At 39.2% G+C, this 18407-nt stretch overlaps 1 protein-coding gene across 2 annotated transcripts in view; it reads left to right on the top strand.

Moving 5' to 3' along the window:
• Positions 1-18407, top strand: part of LOC146547577 (N-chimaerin) — a 29081-nt gene that overhangs the window by 724 nt on the left and 9950 nt on the right. For both annotated transcript variants that reach the window (XM_085264755.1, XM_085264756.1), the window contains exons 3-8: positions 5556-5594; positions 5721-5776; positions 12552-12583; positions 12740-12853; positions 16396-16522; positions 17911-18072. In XM_085264755.1, coding sequence (XP_085120881.1) covers positions 5556-5594; positions 5721-5776; positions 12552-12583; positions 12740-12853; positions 16396-16522; positions 17911-18072 — 530 coding nt within the window. The remainder of the gene's footprint in view (positions 1-5555; positions 5595-5720; positions 5777-12551; positions 12584-12739; positions 12854-16395; positions 16523-17910; positions 18073-18407) is intronic.

Genomic DNA, 18407 nt, shown 5'->3' with positions numbered 1-18407 from the left:
TATAGCCATAAGTGGTTCAGTTTGCAGTTATAATTCTTTATAGCATTTCTTATGGACTCCAGGACACTTTGTTTTTAATTATGGTTTGGTTTTTGGGTTGTTGTTTTTTTAACAAGATGTACTGTCTACCATCTTTTGCAATCAAAAGTATGATCTGAATGCACTGTTGTGCCAAATATATTTTGCTTTTCCAAGACAAGCTCTGTAAATTCTCTACAGGCTCCTCATGTTCGTCTTTCTCATCTTCTTTTTTTCTTTTTCTTTATTCATTTTTATTATGACTCACATAATATGTGCAATATAAATATGTCAAATCTGAGGCGACTGTTGTTGTGATTTGGCGCTATATAAATAAAATTGAATTGAATCGGTGTAGATAAGTATTCCCATTATAAGTAAAATTTCCTTCAAAAGTAAAAGTCATCGTTCAGTGGTTTTTATATACATATATATTATATTATATTATCCATCCATCCATCCATCCATCGTCATCCGCTTTGTCCGGGGTCGGGTCGCGGGGGCAGCAGCCTAAGCAAAGAGGCCCAGACCTCCCTCTCCCCAGCCACCTCCTCCAGCTTGTCCAGGGGAATACCAAGGCGTTCCCAGGCCAGCCGAGAGATATAATCTCTCCAGCGTGTCCTGGGTCTGCCCCGGGGCCTCCTCCCGGTGGGACATGCCTGGAACACCTCACCCAGGAGGCGCCCTTGTCAGATGCCCGAACCACCTCAGCTGGCTCCTTTCGATGTGGAGCAGCAGCTGCTCTACTCTGAGCCCCTCCCGGATGGCCGAACTTCTCACCCTATCTCTAAGGGAGAGGCCAGCCACCCTTCGGAGGAAGCTCATTTCTGCCGCTTGTATCCGCGATCTCGTTCTTTCGGTCACTACCCACAGCTCGAGGCCATAGGTGAGGGTAGGGACGTAGATCGACCGGTAAATTGAGAGCTTCGCTTTTACACTCAGCTCCCTCTTCACCACGACGGACCGGTGCAACGTCCGCATTACTGCAGCCACAGCCCCAATCCGTCTGTCGATCTCCGGCTCCCTTCTCCCATCACTCGCGAACAAGACCCCGAGATACTTGAACTCCTCCACTTGGGGCAGGAACTCATCCCCGACCCGGAGTGGGCACTCCACCCTTTTCCACCTGAGAACCATGGCCTCGGATTTGGAGGTGCTGATCCTCATTCCCGCTGCTTCACACTCGGCTGCGAACCGTTCCAGTGCGAGCTGGTTATATTATATTATATTATATTGCTGATGTGCCCCTGGTAGCTGTAATAAACAGCCAAGCTCTCAGTGTTGCAACTAGCTCTACATATTGATAGTATTTTAATGATATGATATATAATATCATAGCCATCAGTGGTTTCACTTTATTTTATTTTATTTTTCATTCCTTTCAGGACATCAGACAATCCGCTAACAGCTCGTATTTGAAATGTGACTTTGTTAAGAGGTCATAAGCGTTTAATCTTTAGCAACCCGTTGTATTTTAAAGTTTGCTTTTTTAATGTAAATATACGAGGCAATTTACTGTAACCCTTATTTTCTGAATGTAGCAAAGGGCCAAGTGTTTCTTACATGTGTTATGAAGGAGGAAAAGTGCCCATTTGTTGTTGCAGATGCCGGGAGTGTGAACAGTCCGTGTGTTTTGTCTGGGTTCTTGTTAGTTTGTGTATCTTTGAGCCTGTGTTACCTCAAGAAAAGGAGGTTGAGACGATTGCCCGGGGAGGATTTGGAGTTATTTTGAAGACAGGATACCGAGACGACAAGTGTTGAATAGATAAGGCTTGTAGAGTGGCCTCTGTACACAAGGACAGGAAGCGGACTGTTAGTTTTACCCATGCAAAGAAGATGGAAGACGGAATACATTTCTGAATTGGCCAGATGCTGACAAAAATATATTTTCGAGGCCTGGGTTAAAGAGGACCTTTTGTACTGATTTCCAGTTTCAAATTTTTGGTCTTGGATTCTGCTAAAGTAGCTTTGCATGGCCTAATGTTTAAAATAAGCTTAATTCATCTTATGATTTGCCTTCACACAGGACCTGAACAGCTATCTAAAACTCTCCACTTTAAGCTAACTTTCTGCTATTGGCTGTTGTTCAAAAACAGCAGGTATCTCCTCTCACTAACATCACACATCAGCCGAAAAGCTCAAACACTGTGTTCAGAGCAGTCCAAACCCTGAGCCTTTGGCTCACAGGGATTACTGTACACATACTGACCTCATAATTTGAAACTCTGTAGAAGCTGTAACCCTATATATGTGACACAAAATAGGGGTCCACTTTAAGTATTTTAATTTAGTTTTTGTTAGATGTTCAGTGTAGGATTTCTTAATTATTTTCACAAACGATATTTTTGATATGTTTATTTCCACTCTTTTTGTACATACAATCTAATTGACTGTTCAAAGCAATATGTGAAATATTACCTGCTATACTGCAGAAGTTATGTGATATAAGACAGTTTTGCTGAGCAAACGAGAAAACTACTTTTCTCAGAGTGCTTTGAAACAAAGCTAGCTAATTTAAGCATTACTAACTATGGAATCATCAAAAACAAGCTTTACATAGCACTGTGAACATGACACTTTATAAATCACATCTCACTTTTCACAGCATGAGTCAGATAAGCTATATCTTTAATGGTTTGTATACAATGGCCAGTAACTCAGTTCAAAATTGCTATGCTTATTTTTTTTTGTTTTGCTTTGGAGTTGTCTGTATGTTTTTGTGGTTATGTGTAAATGTATAGGTACATTTACATGTATGCATATAGGCATTCTGCTACTGTAAATAACCTTATAAAATATTTATTTGTAGAAAGTGTAGGTTCGTAAGATTTTCTTCTTCCTGCATCTTTTCGCCTTGGTGTATGCGAGGATGTTTTTATATGCTAACTCAAGTGAGACACAAGGACAGGACTAAAAAAGAGTGAAGAAGCAGCCAGTGTCCAAAGGAAAACTTTGAAAAAGCTTCAGAAATCCTGGACACCAGATGAAAAGATGAGGAGTAACTCAAAACCTTTGCTCAGTGCTGTGAATATACACAAAATGCCAAACTCAGAGCAGAATAAGATATAAACAAAGCGAATAGAAACTGCAGTATAATGAAGTACAAAGAAGCAAGACATCATTCATTGCAACTACGTGACTGATTCCTCTTTAACAACCTGTTTTATGCTTTACTGCACATAAAGGATAAAGTAAACAGCATGTCGTAGTGACCGATGATGCCTTTGTCATGCTTATGTAACAAGACTCATTTTGTCCCAGTACAAGTGGAAGTGTTAAATCTCATTTCTGTTGGGAATTGAGGTCATTGCAGTAACAACACATGCAATAGATGTAAAGTGCATAATTTAAATGTGTACCTTGGGATTTTACAGGCGCCACAATGGGTGTCTTTGAGTAGAAGTGCTCAGCAGCTCCGCAAGAGTTCACCCAGACTCCACACCAGCGCCTGGGGCCAAAAGTGTTTCGGTTTTAATTAGAGATGGCACGATACCACTTTTTTATGTCCGATACCGATATCATAAATTTGGATATCTGCCGATACAGATATGAATCCGATATAGTGTGTTTTTTAATCAATAAAACTGTTTTTTTAATATCTTGCTGCTTTTTGTATAAGTTCATACTCAAGTTAAAAAAAAACAAACAAAACAAAACACTAAAGCTATTCTGTTATACCTGTATGCAAAAAATGCACTGCACCCAAAATATTTCATAGTTCAGCAAAACTGATCAATCTAATAAACTTAAACCTGCTCCATCCTCCCTATTCTGGTATTTTAAAGAGTAAGCAACCTAACTAATAGGATTCTAAAACTCCCAGCAAAAAAAAAATAGAGGACCACCCACCCTCCACCTCATGATGCTTAATTGACGTAATAAACTATAATTTGATGCAGTGTGAAAAAAAAATGCACAGAAATCAGTTATTTTTCAAGAATAATTAAATAGATTCAACATCTTTCTTCAACAAAATTGCAGACTGCACGGATGATGAAGTACTATAGCTTACTAGGGTATATTAGACTTAATAGTCACTATATACAGTAATTGACTTCTATTCATTTTACATCAAATTAAAACTTTCGGTGTAAGATTCGGATAATTATTTATTAAAAGCCAGACATTTTAAATGAGAATAAGAAAGAAAAGTATGTCTTTGTGCCCCCTTTTCCCTGTTCGTGCCCTATCGGCCCCCCTGGCTAAACTTTGCTAGATCCGCCCCTGCACAGTTACCAGCCGTCAGCTACGTAGAAAAGGATCCTGGTGTAGAAAGTAATATTAAATAAATTCTAACAACAGCTTATCAAGCTTAAACGTGCTGCTGTTGTTCAGCCGCTGGTTTCCTCTTTCTGGCGCGAAGTGAGCAATAAACAAACAAGAGAGACGGACTCGCGACAGAAAAGCCGATCAGCTGATCATTGATCAGTTTCATGATTGAAGTAGCAGCAGCAGAGGGAGAGATAGAGAAGCAGTCGCTCCATATATCGGTTGTTAAGCTTAACTCTGGAATGCTTTACAAACATTCAGAGATGAACTTACACACTTGCTTTACTTCTTTCTGGGATAACTTCCTCGGAGATGAAATGCTGGTTTGGTAGCGAGGCTACAAATACACACAGCCGCTCTATCACGTGACCCGTACTGCTGCTACGTGCTACGGTTATGAGCCGAGTTACGCCATGTCGCAAGTTTTGTGAGGTGCTTTTTTGATATTTAATGGATCAGATTACATTTTATATTTCCCTCCGATATCCGATCCAGTAATTTACGTCAGTATCGGACCGATACGTAATATCGGATCGGTCCATCTCTAGTTTTAATCACATTCGCTAATACTACTGTCAGTGTTGTTTATGGTGTGTTACAACCGAATAAAACTACAGGGGAACACTGCCATGATGTTGATATCCATCTACAATTAATTTCACACGGCCTGAGGAAGGGAGGGGAGCTGACAGTAAAAGCTAGTGTGAGGGTAACAAAGATAAACACTGCACAGCTCATTTAAAAGCAACCACGGTATAAATGAATCTTTCACAGCATTTTATGCTTCACGGAGTAGATTTATTCATTAAGCCACTTAGTCGCCAATTATGCTCTGTGTGGTTTCTGCTGTGGAAAAAACTTAATCCATCACTCTGATGTCCCAAGGTAATTACATACAGACTAGAAAATAAAGCAGTCATGCTGTCAGTGTTGGAGCGTAGATTTCTGTGTTTGTTTGGCTTGTTTGCTTCAGCAATTTCAAGGCTTAGCTGTGAAATTCATGTGAGTGCCCTAAAATCGTAATGCTCTTCCCTGATGTGATTGTAAAACATTTGATTTTTGTCTGTACATTAAGCTTCCCCTTTCTTTACGCTGGTCTAATGTCAAAGAGATAATGACTTGATCAATACAGCCGCATTCTGATGCAGTTATATGTTTAATGAATTAAAATTAAAATTTAGACACAGAGCTGTTGCGTCACTGTCATGTTTTCTCCACATGGGGGTGCTGCATCAAAGGAATTAAATGAGAGCTTTCTGTGTCCTCAGATCATGATGAATACAGGCCACCAGTGTGGAAATCCTACTGTAAGTATCAATATACCTTTTGTTTGTTTGTTTGTTTGTTTTTTTCAAACATACCTAAATATTTTGTCTTCTTTGTTTTCAATGATTGTTTGATGATTTTATAACATGGCCTCTTTCCCGTCACAGTGTATCAGCTCCAGCAGGAGGCACCTCACCCACGCAGAGTCACCTGCACCTCTGAGGTGAGAGCACATGTCCTTATTATCAACCAGCACATTCTAGCACGTCTCATATTTTGAAATCCGCTTTTTATCTGTGTGATGTTGCAGTGAAAAAACATCAATAGATCTGCTAGATACACACGAGGCTTTGCTCAAATTCTTATCCTCATTGAACTCGTCTTCAAATGCAAAAGTAGTTTTTCTTCTCTAACATGTTTTCTACGGTCAGCTCAACAAGACAGTCACACTTGGAGCATAGTTGTCAATTTTATTGCATTTTTCACTTGCAGTATTTTGTGGTGATGTTTCTCAATCCCTTTATCTGGATAAACCTTTGCTTCTTTAAAAGTTAAGGTTTCTGCAAGTGAGATTTTGAATGTTATCAAATAGTTTTCTGCTGCTAACTATTTAAATCTATTCCCTATGCTTGTTTTGGTAAGTGGTCCAGCATTGTGTCCATGTTAGCATGTTGGTCGCCCCCAAAGTTTATAAAGAACACAAAAGTGAGTCAGGTAGGAGCACTAACTAAATTCTAAACTAAACGTTCAGCCAGTTCACCAAAAGAAAAAAAAAAACTTTATTCTTTTCTGCGTTTGTGTGTCTGTTTCTGCATATCTGTGCATATATTCTAAGTGCCACAGAGTAGATACTAGAGATGGACCAATCTGATATTACGTATCGGTATCGGTCCGATACTGACGTAAATTACTGGATCGGATATCGGAGAGAAATGAAAAAAAAAAATGTAATCTGATCCATTAAATAGAATAGGAAGTTATCCCAGAGAGAAGTAAAGCAAGTGTGTAAGTTCATCTCTGAATGTTTGGAAAGCATTCCTGCGTTAAGCTTAACAACCGATATATGGAGCGACTGCTTCTCTATCTCTCCCTCTGCTGCTTCTACTTCAATCATGAAACTGATCAATGATCAGCTGATTGGCTTTTCTGTTGCAAGTCCGTCTCTCTTGTTTGTTTATTGCTCACTTCGCGCCAGAAAGAGGAAACCAGCGGCTGAACAACAGCAGCACATTTAAGCTTGATAAGCTGTTGTTAGTTAGGTTGCTTAATATTTCTGCTAAGTACTCTTTAAAATACCAGAATAGGGAGGATGGAGTAGGTTTAAGTTTATTAGATTGATCAGTATTGCTGAACTATGAAATATTTTTGGTGCAGTGTATTTTTTGCATACAGGTATAACAGAATAGCTTTAGTGTTTTTTTGTTTGTTTGTTTTTTTTTAACTTGAGTATGAACTTATACAAAAAGCAGCAAGATATTAAAAAAACTGTTTTATTGATTAAAAAATACACTATATCGGATTCATATCGGTATCGGCAGATATCCAAATTTATGATATCGGTATCGGTATTGGACATAAAAAAGTGGTATCGTGCCATCTCTAGTAGATACACAAACATGGTGAAACAGAGCGCGGACAGACCCATATCGTGATGTTGGGACAGTGTTTCCTACACATAGACTTTACTTGGGCAGGCCATCCATGTATATTAAAGCCCAGTACTTTGTGCTATCCATATCCCTTCCTGTCTTGTATTTTTCTGCTAGCGCTTTGACCGATTCGCTTTTGTGGAGCTCCTTGATGATTGTTTATCTGCGCCTCCTGAGTCTTTTGTCACATAGTCGTACTGTCTCAGACCCCAATATGCTGGTCTGCAGCTGGTTGCTGTAATCATTGTTTTGCAATAGTGACCTGCTGCAAGCTGAACAGTGCCACGACAGTAGACAGGTAAAGTTACAGTCCATGCCTCATACTTCATTTCATGCTTGCCCTCTGACCTGCTATCACAACAAATCTAGTCAAGTTCAGTGTATGCTACAGTGTGAGTGTTGGATATAGCTTGCTCTAGTTGTATTGGTGTTCTTCGTGCAGCTGATGCGATAGCACTTAACTGAAACAGGCTTCCGATAAATGACATACTACATGGGCTTAATTATGGGGCCAGGCTTTGGCTCTTAGGACACCTGGGGGGAATTTAGCAATGAGCTGGGCTGCAGTCCACTGGAAGCAGCTGAGCTCCAGCGTGACATCTTGTGGTTCTGCATGTATATAGCATGATATAGCATGTGAAGCAGGTGATGAAGTCTACATGTGTACTTGTTGTACTTGCTCTTACTTCAGAAAACTGCTTCTTTCCATGCTTTGGTAAGAACCCGCTGTTCTGTTAAAAGTTTTAGAGCGTATGGGCATGTGTCATCATGGATTTTTCAAGTGAAATCTACTGAAATCGTGCAAAGGACTTCAGCTGTAAGTTTGAGACCCCTTTACCCTGAATCTCTAGCATCAGCATAGTTTCTGTTCTTGGTTTTAATGACAGTTGAGTGTGATAATAACCAACAACAGAAACCTTATTGGTGTAGATCAAGTCTGGAGTAAGCATGTTTGTCTCCTCAAAGAGACTGCTGACTCAGCTTGTACCAAGGCTGATTGTTTTTTCTGCTGCACTTCACCTCTCAGTTTTTTTCAGGGGCGACATTTGTCAAGCTGTCTTTAATCTAAAGTTGTCAGCCGGCACTATATCATGCTCTTATTATGTTTAGCTTTGGTATTATTAAGGCAATCTAACAGGATTTTTCACACTCTGTCCCTGCCGTACTCAAAGCTGTTCTGCTTCGTTAGCAGAGGAACAGGCATAACAGGATAGATGGGAGAGATCAGAAATTATGTTGTGCTAAAGGTCACACGCTACACTAATCCAGAGCTACACAAAGGACATGAAAAAACCTCTTAGCGTCGTGTTCCAGCTGATCCTCATCCTCTGAAAATGCAGGCTTGGTGCTTCACTTGTTAAAGTACTAAGGAAATATCCAGTTATTCCCACAAATGAATTCACTTGTAACAGCTTTATTTAATTATTACAGCAAACTGAAGTGTGTTTATGTCTTAGTTAGTGGTGGAGTAGTTTATTGAGAAGAGGTTTTGTCCTAGCCCAGGGCACGCAGGTGGTTTGGCATGATGCGGATGTCCACTAAATGCCACGCAGCAGCACATCTGCTCAGCATGGGTTGGAGAAATCCAAGGGGGATTAATAAAGATGGATGGGGGGGTTGTACATCTGGTTTTTGCGTGTAAAGACAGTCATCTTAGGGTATGATGGGAGGATAGTAGGCTGTGTGTGTGTGTGTGCGTGCGTGCGTGCGCGTGCGTGCGTGCGTGCGTGCGTATGCAAAATGAGCAGCTGTTGTGTCTGATGCCCTGGCCTTGGTTTGGTAGTCACCGCTGACCTATTTGAAGCAAGCAGAACCCCCCCCCCCCACCAGCAGCCCCACTTTGTCTCCTGGGTGTGCAGCCGTATGTGATTTAATGATGCACCAATAAGCACTTATCTGCTGCTGGTACTTTTGGTACAATTTGTGGTGCATAACAGTGGTGCAAAGGAGACAAAGAGAGTGTGTGTGTCCTTTAGCTGGAGGACCGGAGGTTACGCTGTGTTACTGCTATGGCAATAACATTTTTTAAAGCAGTGCAATCAAACAATCAATTACACAACATTAAAGAAGCAAACACAGCCTGCAGTGCATTTAAGTGACTTGGTGTTGAAAACATTTGTAGGTTTATTGATTTGACTTTGCTTTAAAGGGCACAGAGGCAAGAGTAGTGCCATGAAAAACTCTGTTCTTGACCAGGTTTTTTGAGTGGATAAAACATAACAACACCTCTCTGAAGGAAAAAGGTCATATAATAATCACAAACATTTACTAGCCACATGTTTCTGAAATATAGTATCAGAAATTTAATATGTGGATAGGCTGAACAGTTCAAAGATTTTCAGTAAATCTGTGATCATGGTTTAAAAATTTCTGGCATGGTTTAGCGGATTCAGACTTTCTAGACAAGTTGGTTCACATAATAGTTTAAAATGTACTCATCTGTGCAATAACTGATATTTTAAACATTCAGTATTGATTTCATGTTAAAGCTGCTTTCCTGTTGATATTAACTGAAGGGTTAATTTAGCAGTTGTTTCAGATGACGATGATGTTTGGTCTTGTTGGTCTTTTATCACTTCTTTTCCATGAAGCATAGTTACTCTTGTTCTTTTTGCTCTTGTATTATTGTATTGCCAGTTACCTTCCTCACATTCTGAGTGTGAGGAAGGTAATTATTTTTGCCATAAATTAAAAATATTATAAGGTGATTTGACCACATAAATTGTGAAGAGAAATGTCATATTGGGACCATAAAGTATAATTTTACTGTAATATTTTATCTTTTCTTCCTTAAAGGTTATCTATTGTGGTAATTCCCATCTCCATATTTTTATTGTTGGAATCTTAAATTGGGCCTTGGTGACCTTCAATTCACATTTTTCAGAAATGAGCCGTTTTAACCCTTTAAAGCCGGTCAGAGCAGCACGCTCCGTTTTGCGTAACTATTTTTAAATACCTGTAGAACCGGAACCACGTAAGCTAGCGCAATAATTTTTTTTGCATATGAAACCAGAGGAGTTGTACTTACATCTTATGCTATCAGCTTGTCCTCGGTCACGGTTTCCTTCCACATATATCTTTGCAAAAACTCCATAAAAAGCACTTGCAGCAACAAAAACATAATATTCCAGAAACACGCTTTGCCGATCCGATCAGCTGTTTGTAACACTTCCTACGTCCATCAGCGCGAACTATCGCATGTCCTCCATTTCCTGCCCAAAACCGGAAGTGACGTCATTTTGCGGAAATGTAGTTTTTTACTATCAGGGCCTTATGAGCCTATACTGGTGTTTTTAAAAGTTATGTTTGACTTTATGACTTTCTGTGTCTTTTCTGGGATGCTTAGGACTCATATTGCACTGCTGGAAATAGTTTATTTTGATGCATATGCTGCTTTTTTTGCAAATTTGCATTATAATATTTATTTTCGTTTTTCCTGCAGTATATAAAAATTGGTGTATTTCAAAAATAAAACTATGAAGACACTCAAAATAAATTTCCTGTGGTGGGAAACTATTTTGTGAAAATTTTTTGTATTTACAGTTTTGAGGGATAAGCCTCTTAAATTTCTCTAAATAGAAATATATGTTAAAAAAACAAAAACGATTTTACATTTTTTTGTACTTTATTGCACTTTTTTGCAATTTATATAATTACTATGCACTTAATGCAGACATATTATTAAAATTTGGGATATAATGGTTGTATTGATGTATATCAACTTGAAATGCTTCCAAAATTGGCCCTACAGCATGTAAAAATATAATATAAGCTCTGGCGGGCTTGGTTCTATGGTAGGTCTTAAAGGGTTAAGACCCTTCCTTCTCCCTTTTGGCCAGCTTTGTTCTGATTGGTTGCACCTTTTAAACAGAAGGTTGGTGGGTGTTACTTCTGTGCTCACAGGCAAATATGTGTGCCTGTGCTGACCATATTAGTCCCATCCCCTTTTTAGTGATACCACACAGATATCCAAGAGTAGAAAAGTGTATAGCAAAGTCTGAACCTTTGGCTCACAGAGTGGACTACATACAACTTGCAAATACATACCTTTAGCTGCATTTAGTGACATCATTACTACCTTGGTTCAGTTTGCCTATTAGCAGAAATACTCAAAATGTTCTGGTTAGATTTGCATGAAGAGTTTTAACAGAGGTGAGTCTTAGCCTAGCTCAAAGTAGAGCTGACCAATAAAGACTGATACTGACACCGACACCAATATTTAGTGAAAAGTCTGATATTTTGGCTGAATTTTTTTTTTAAGTTTCCTTTCAGGCACACACAACATATTTCCCTAACATTTGTTATTTATTTTTTATTTATTTTTGCATGACTCTGTTCAGATCAGCTAGTTTTTGTGTTTGTGGTGTTCCAAACATGTCGGTAAGTTGTAGAGTGCCCTCTGGTGAGCAAGCATGCAGTATCTTTATTTAGCTTTTTTCATTGGCCTCTGTAAATGCTGGTACCGACATATATTCAGATCCACTATTTTTTTAATTTCATGTGTTTGCTTCCACGCCCTGTCTGACACATTGTGAAAAAAATCTTTCCATTTCCCTCTGTGCCCTTTTATTTCATCATTTCATTCAAAAACTTTGAAAAGACTGAAGATAAGCTTCTTTTTGCTTCTTTCCCCCCCAAGCTTGCACTCAACAGTATGTCCATTGCATGCATGGTTTACTGACAGGCCTCAGAGCAGATCTGGACGCTGTCCAGAGGTGCACGTGCATGGCAGACAGCAGAGATCGCATGTCTCCTCTCTCCTCAACAGCTAGACTAATTCTGCCCCCCCTCGGGATTTTACCAACTTGACCACTTTTGCATTAGAGTCAGTAGGCATTTAGTTTGTGCTCCAATTTCTTCTAAAAATAAAAACTTGTTTCCATCGTGACTCCATGTACAAGTGCTCGATTTCCATTCCCTGATTGCTCCTTATCTACATCTTATGGTGTTTGAGGACCCCCCCCCCCCCACACACACTCACACACACACACACACACACACACACACACACACACACACAGACATAGGGCATTTAACTTATTATTTACCATTGTTTGTTAGGCCCTTGCTGATTTATTGGCTCAACAGCAGTTTTGTTGAGAATAACACGATGCTCTGCTTTTTATCTGACTCATGCAATTTTCTTGATGCCCACACACTCACAAACTCTCACTCATACACACACACAGCTGAGTGTTAAGTGAGGCTTACATTCAAATGCTGAAAATGTTACATGCTCTTTGAGCAAGAGCACACAACTTGTGTAGTGTTAAAGCATTTTACACACTGTATTGTGAGATTATTTTAATTTTTTGTTTATTTAACAATCACCATTTCTCTCCCCTACAGGTGGAAAACCGACCTAAATACTATGGCAGAGAGTAAGTTGGCTTTCTCTGTAGTAGTAGATTGTGTTAAGCACGTTGTGTCATTACATTATAAACAATGAGGATTATTTTCAATTGGTATGTGGATTTTTCTTCATTAGATTCTTCAGTTTATCAAATAAGCTTACATTTAGCTATTTTTGCATCCAGGTTCCATGGGATGATCTCAAGAGAAGAGGCTGACCAGTTACTGAGTCAGGCAGAGGGCAGCTACCTCATCAGAGAGAGTCAGAGGCAGCCAGGCACTTACACACTGGCTCTAAGGTATGCTAGTTTGGGGAGACAGAACAAACATGAGCTTATTGGCAACACTAGATTTTTCAAAAAAACCGAGAAGAGCATTCTGGAGTAAGAGCATTGTCTTTAAGTGATGACGGGATGGATCCTGCTACTGGGCCCAAACTACTATGCGTTTAATAAGGCTGTTGTGTTTTTAACATGTTTTAATGCTTTGCATCTTGTTTTATTTAATCTACAAGCACCTAAAACAGTCAGTGATCACTGTCAGCCTCTTTCGGTTTTTATTACCGCTAATTTTAAAGCTCAGTTTTTAAAACCTTATGATGTAACTACAGCCCAGGCAATGCAGCAGTATATTAATGACTAACCTTGTATTATGGATGGATTTTCTCACTTGTTCTCCTGACTGAAGTTTGGTCCTTTTACAACATCCTGCCATGCAATTGCATTTGTCCCTAACCATCGGGAACCCTCACATTAACTTCTATTGAGTGGAAAAAAGTTAGCGTTTGTCCTCCAGCTTCACTGTTTATATTATGCTAACATAGGTGTGTCGGTAGCGATTACGTAGCACATCATTAGCTAACACATACCAGCTATCCCAATTTCAGTAACCCTGCAAAAGTCACTGCTGTTTAGTTTTCTGTCTCCATTTATGTTGGAAGTGATAGCAGAGCTGTAAGTTTTACCTTTTCTCTCAGTCAGAACATGCTATATTATATTTAGATGGAAACTAGCAAGCTAACTCCCTGGTAACTTCTAACTCCGTTAAGCCACACTGATCATTTTATTACAGATGAAAGAATTTAGACAGTTTTCAACTCTCAGTGATGGTGCAGTGAGCGCTTGACTTTTGGACCTGCAGCGTAGTTTGGGCCCAGACATAGCTAATGACATCAGACTTAAATACTGGATGGAATGGGAGCATGAAGGGAAAACCTTCAAATCAAGGACAAACAGTATCCCACATTCTTGATTTTTAGTTCACAAACACTTGTTGTAATGACTAACTACTCCTGACATTTTGGAGATGTTAGCTCTTTATACAGTAAAGTTACAGTGGGATACAAATAATATCAGGCTGATCCTGCCATGATTTGTTCCCCCGGTTCAAATCACAGACAAACAGGATCCCACAGCTGTTTATGTGTTTAAACCCATTTTGCACAGAGAGGCATTTTTTGAAAAATGTACTGATAGCAATGTTGAATATTATTACACAGTAAAAAAAAAAAAAAAAAAACTACAGGTAAAATAATCACACCGTGACGCCTCTGCCTTTCTAAATGGAGGGACAGTAACTGTGTGTGTATATGTAAGCGTGTAAAACCTGAAGATAATCAGATTAACAGTATTTTGTTTCTATCTGCCATTCTGCAATTCATCTCATGTAAACAATAACGTGGCGCACAGCGCGACGTGAAAAACATTTTTCTTGTAAAGCAAAGGGGGGGGCCTAGCAAAAAGAGTTTGGGAACTACTGCACTAATATATAATATATATTAGTGCTGTCAAACAAGTAAAATGTTTAATCTAATTCGCCACAGGGTTACTGTGGATTCATTTTGATTAATCATGATTAAATATCATTCATTTTTATTCAATATTAATCACATTTCATTTTGCATGATAAAAACAGACCCCAGAAAAATGGGAAAATATATGCACTTAACATGTTTATTGAACATCTTAAACATTCATGTTAACAAAAAACTCTGTAAACATTTATCCACTCTCTCTGTCACTCTTGGAGAGGCACTTCAAGTCCTTGAAACGAGGAACCAAAGCTATGTAAAGCGCTTGTTCTCAACGATATTAATAGGTCTGCAGTTTGTTGCAATCCACTTGGCAATTGTGTCAGTCAGTATTTCCGAGGTAGACTTACTGAGTCCCCGATGCTCCGTGAGTGGTTTGTCGCAAGCTGGGTGACGCGTTAGCCAAGGTCCTAGCAGAATCCCCGACTAACGTATGCTTCGTGTCAATGTGATATTTTAAGCTGGAAGTGCTTCGGTGAAAAGAAAATTCCTTCTTGCACAATGTGCAGAATACTTTATGTCGGTCGACTGTTCCGTCTTGTTATTTTTTTTAATACTCAAATTTCCTGTTGAGAGGATTGGATAATAGAAGAGAATGGATGGATGGAGTATAAATTGAACCATAAAGGAGATATTTTATGGTTTATGGTTTAATTTTATGGACTGCATGTGAGCACAGTTCTGTTGGTTGAAAAAAAACCCCTCTCTGTACGCAGATATGCAAAGGGACACAATTGCAGTGCGATACATAAATCATAGCTCTAGTACCAACCAGAATCTCTACATGATCAAATTTACTGAAAGGAAAAGCTGTAACCTCAAAACTTCCATCATTTGACTGCCTTAGCTCTGTGTTTATATAAAGTTTAGCTACTAGCTATTAGCCATCTGCAGTTCTACAATATTTATAGCTATCAGATATCCATGATAGAACTAGAGTATTATGATCAAATATTTACATTTTGATATATGTTGTGACAGTGTTTTCAAGGCCTTTCCCCCTTATCGGCCCTATTCCCATCTCAAAGCATAGTGTAAACTATATTGATACAGTATCCAGTGCCAGAGTGAGAAGAAATACAGACACAGAATATGATATTAACTACCAAGGCTACACCTTTCTGTCTGTACAAGCACACATTTGTGTGACAGTGCATGCTGCTTTTTAAAGCTTGTCTAATTGTGTTCAGGTGCTGTAAGGTGTGAGGATTTATCTCTGCAGTCAACCTTTAAACAGCTCAGAGGAGCTCAACTTTACGTGCACATGTTTCCTCACAGCAAGGCTTGTGAAAGAGTGAGAGTAAGCCTGTTAACAGTAAGGCTTGTTTCTTGTTTTCTGTCAGTTTACCTGGCTGCCCACACTTCGCTGTTAGTTTTACTTGACTGTGAGCTATCATTTTCTCAGAGTAGGTGTCACACTTTTAAATGGGTGCATGGCTTAATTTGAATTTAGTTTTGGGTCAGTTCGGTCTATTCATAGCTGTGTCATTTTTTTTTTTCCACCTGCGCAACTGTTCTCAGTCATTTACTGTCCCTCCTTACCCCTGTGGTTATAATTACCTTCCATAAATACCCTTTCATAAACTTGAGTCCCAGTCTGAGTGGTAGAAAAAAGAAAGGTTGGATTTTGGGTTAATGATTTAACAGTGCTGCTTTAATCTCATTGTGATCCGCTGAGGAAGAAATAACAGCGCACGTGTGGTGGCCCAGTTCAAAGTCTGTGTGTCGATTAGAGTTTGTGCCACTCTTTTCTGGCTCCGTGTTAGCGGAAAGCAAAGCTACAGGATTTTAAATTGGAGAGAGTAACGACATGTTTTGCTGATAACCTCAGTTTTTGACCCTCTATTTACAAAGACTGGCAGATACAAGGTTATTGCTATTTTATAGGCCCTCTCTTATCAAAATTTGTCAAGGTTTGAGTCAGACCCTGAGGATGCATTAATTGAAAAAAAATTCAAGGAAAAGATTTAACATAAATTTTGACTTTCAAAATACCGAATAACAAAATTTGCTCATTTCTTTTATCTGCAGGTTTGGGAACCAGACAAGAAACTTCCGTCTCTACCATGACGGGAAACACTTTGTTGGGGAAAAAAGGTTTGAGTCCATCCATGACCTCGTCACAGATGGCCTCATCACACTCTATATCGAGACAAAGGTGCGTTTTTGCATTGATCTGTCCTTCCTCCTGCTTTCCTTATTTATAGCAGTCCTGTTCAGCAGAGAGACATAAAAGCCTGTGATGCCTCAATATGAATTATGGATGGGTATTTGTCAGAATGGCAACATTTCTCAAAAAAGTTTTACTGTCTTTGACAGGTGTAAATCCATCAGTTTGAGACATATTTAATCACTTTCATGATCATGTGAACACTTAAATTCCTTAAAAAGTCACAAAGACAGAAGGAAAATTGAAATGCCTTGATGCATGCTCAGTCATCCTGGTAAAGAAATCCCAGAAAGCTGACTCTGTTCATCTGGATGTATTGTGAGTGGGAAAAACGCGTCATTATTCATTCAACTGTCTTATTCAGTCTCAACTGAACAACCTTGACCAACCCAACCTTATAAATGGTATATTTGCATAATGACCCAAATTAGCAACTAGTAAACACTGACTAACAATGGGCCGTCAGATCAGTTTTATGATCATTGATACATTGATATGCAGATTGTAATGACGATCACATTGACAGTTAAATCAAACAACCTCTAGCTAAGCAGATGGCACAGTCCAGAAGAGCTGTCTCATTCGGCCACGAGTCTCCAGTCTGTTTCCAACTAGAGACCAGTGGCCAGTCTTTCAGTGATGAAGTTGTACACATCCTGGACAGGGAGAAACGTTAGTTTGAGTGGGGAGTCAAGGAGGCCGTTTCCGTGAAAAGGGAAACACCTACTCTGAATCAAGGAGGGGGCCTATAAGTATATCTTTCATCATTTTAAAATGCTGTGATTGCAGCCATTCCCCAACTCTCTGTGAATGGAACTCATGGTCATTGATCAGTGATCATGAGAATTTGCATATCAACGATCATGAAACTGATCTGATGAGCCATTGTTAGTTAGTAGCGCTAGTTTCAGTCATTGCGCAAATGTACTTTTTATAGGGTTGAGGAAACCTGCAGTCAGCATGAAGGAATCACTTAGAGAGAAAATTCTACGTCCAGATGAGCAGAATTCAAATCTCTTTCAGAAGACAGAAGTCCCATTATTTATTATTTGCTTATTTCAACTATAAAAAAAGTGTCTCAGGACACAAAACATGGATAATGAAGAACATTATTAGTTATAGTTGTGGGCCAGCTAAAGAAAAATTAACAGTAAAAATGTAAGGTTTTAGGGGACACAGAAACACTGAACTTCCCATAGACTACCTAAACATAAGTTGGAAGAAGTCTATAAATCTAAAAACGGGGCCAAATCTATAGGTAAGAGGCAAGATTTTATTCCCTGGAAGCCAAAAAAATTCTCTGCTGCCTTCAGAGATACAAAGACAAGGCAACAGTTTCCCAGATTGAATTTACAGGGATTTAATTCTCTTCTCAGGCAGCAGAGTACATCGCTAAGATGACCATAAACCCTATCTACGAGCATGTGGGATACACCACTCTGAACCAGGAGCCCACCCTGAAAAAACACCTCCCTCACAGCCAGGAGGAACCTGACGGACCGACTCCAGCCAAAGATGACCACAACACAGAGGAAAGGGTGAGGACAATCAGTGATCTAGATATCGTATATCCTATGAGCGTGATGTCATTTATCTGCTGTAAGATGCACCAAGTTTGACTTCGTAATTATTGTTCAGACTTGTCCAAAACCTTTGAATAGATCATTCAGAGGATCTATACTTTAGAGCTTTAGAGGGTGAATAATAAGAATGATAAACCTTAATCTGTAATCACAATGAATACAAGTCAATATTTTCTGGGCTTATCACTTCCTACAAGAAATGTCGAAATGTGGGTTTTTAAGAAGGATCTTGTGTAGACACTCTGGAAGATGCTTCTTAAAAACATGTTCCTGGCAACTGACCTGAAGGC

Source organism: Mchenga conophoros, linkage group LG23, assembly GCF_057382185.1.
Source record: "Mchenga conophoros isolate Kocher_MC1m ecotype Shallow Benthic linkage group LG23, M_conophoros_male_GT1.1, whole genome shotgun sequence".
NCBI classification, from domain to species: Eukaryota; Metazoa; Chordata; class Actinopteri; order Cichliformes; family Cichlidae; genus Mchenga; species Mchenga conophoros.
Note: the sequence above shows the minus strand (reverse complement) of the source record. Positions and strands in the feature narration are given on the sequence as shown.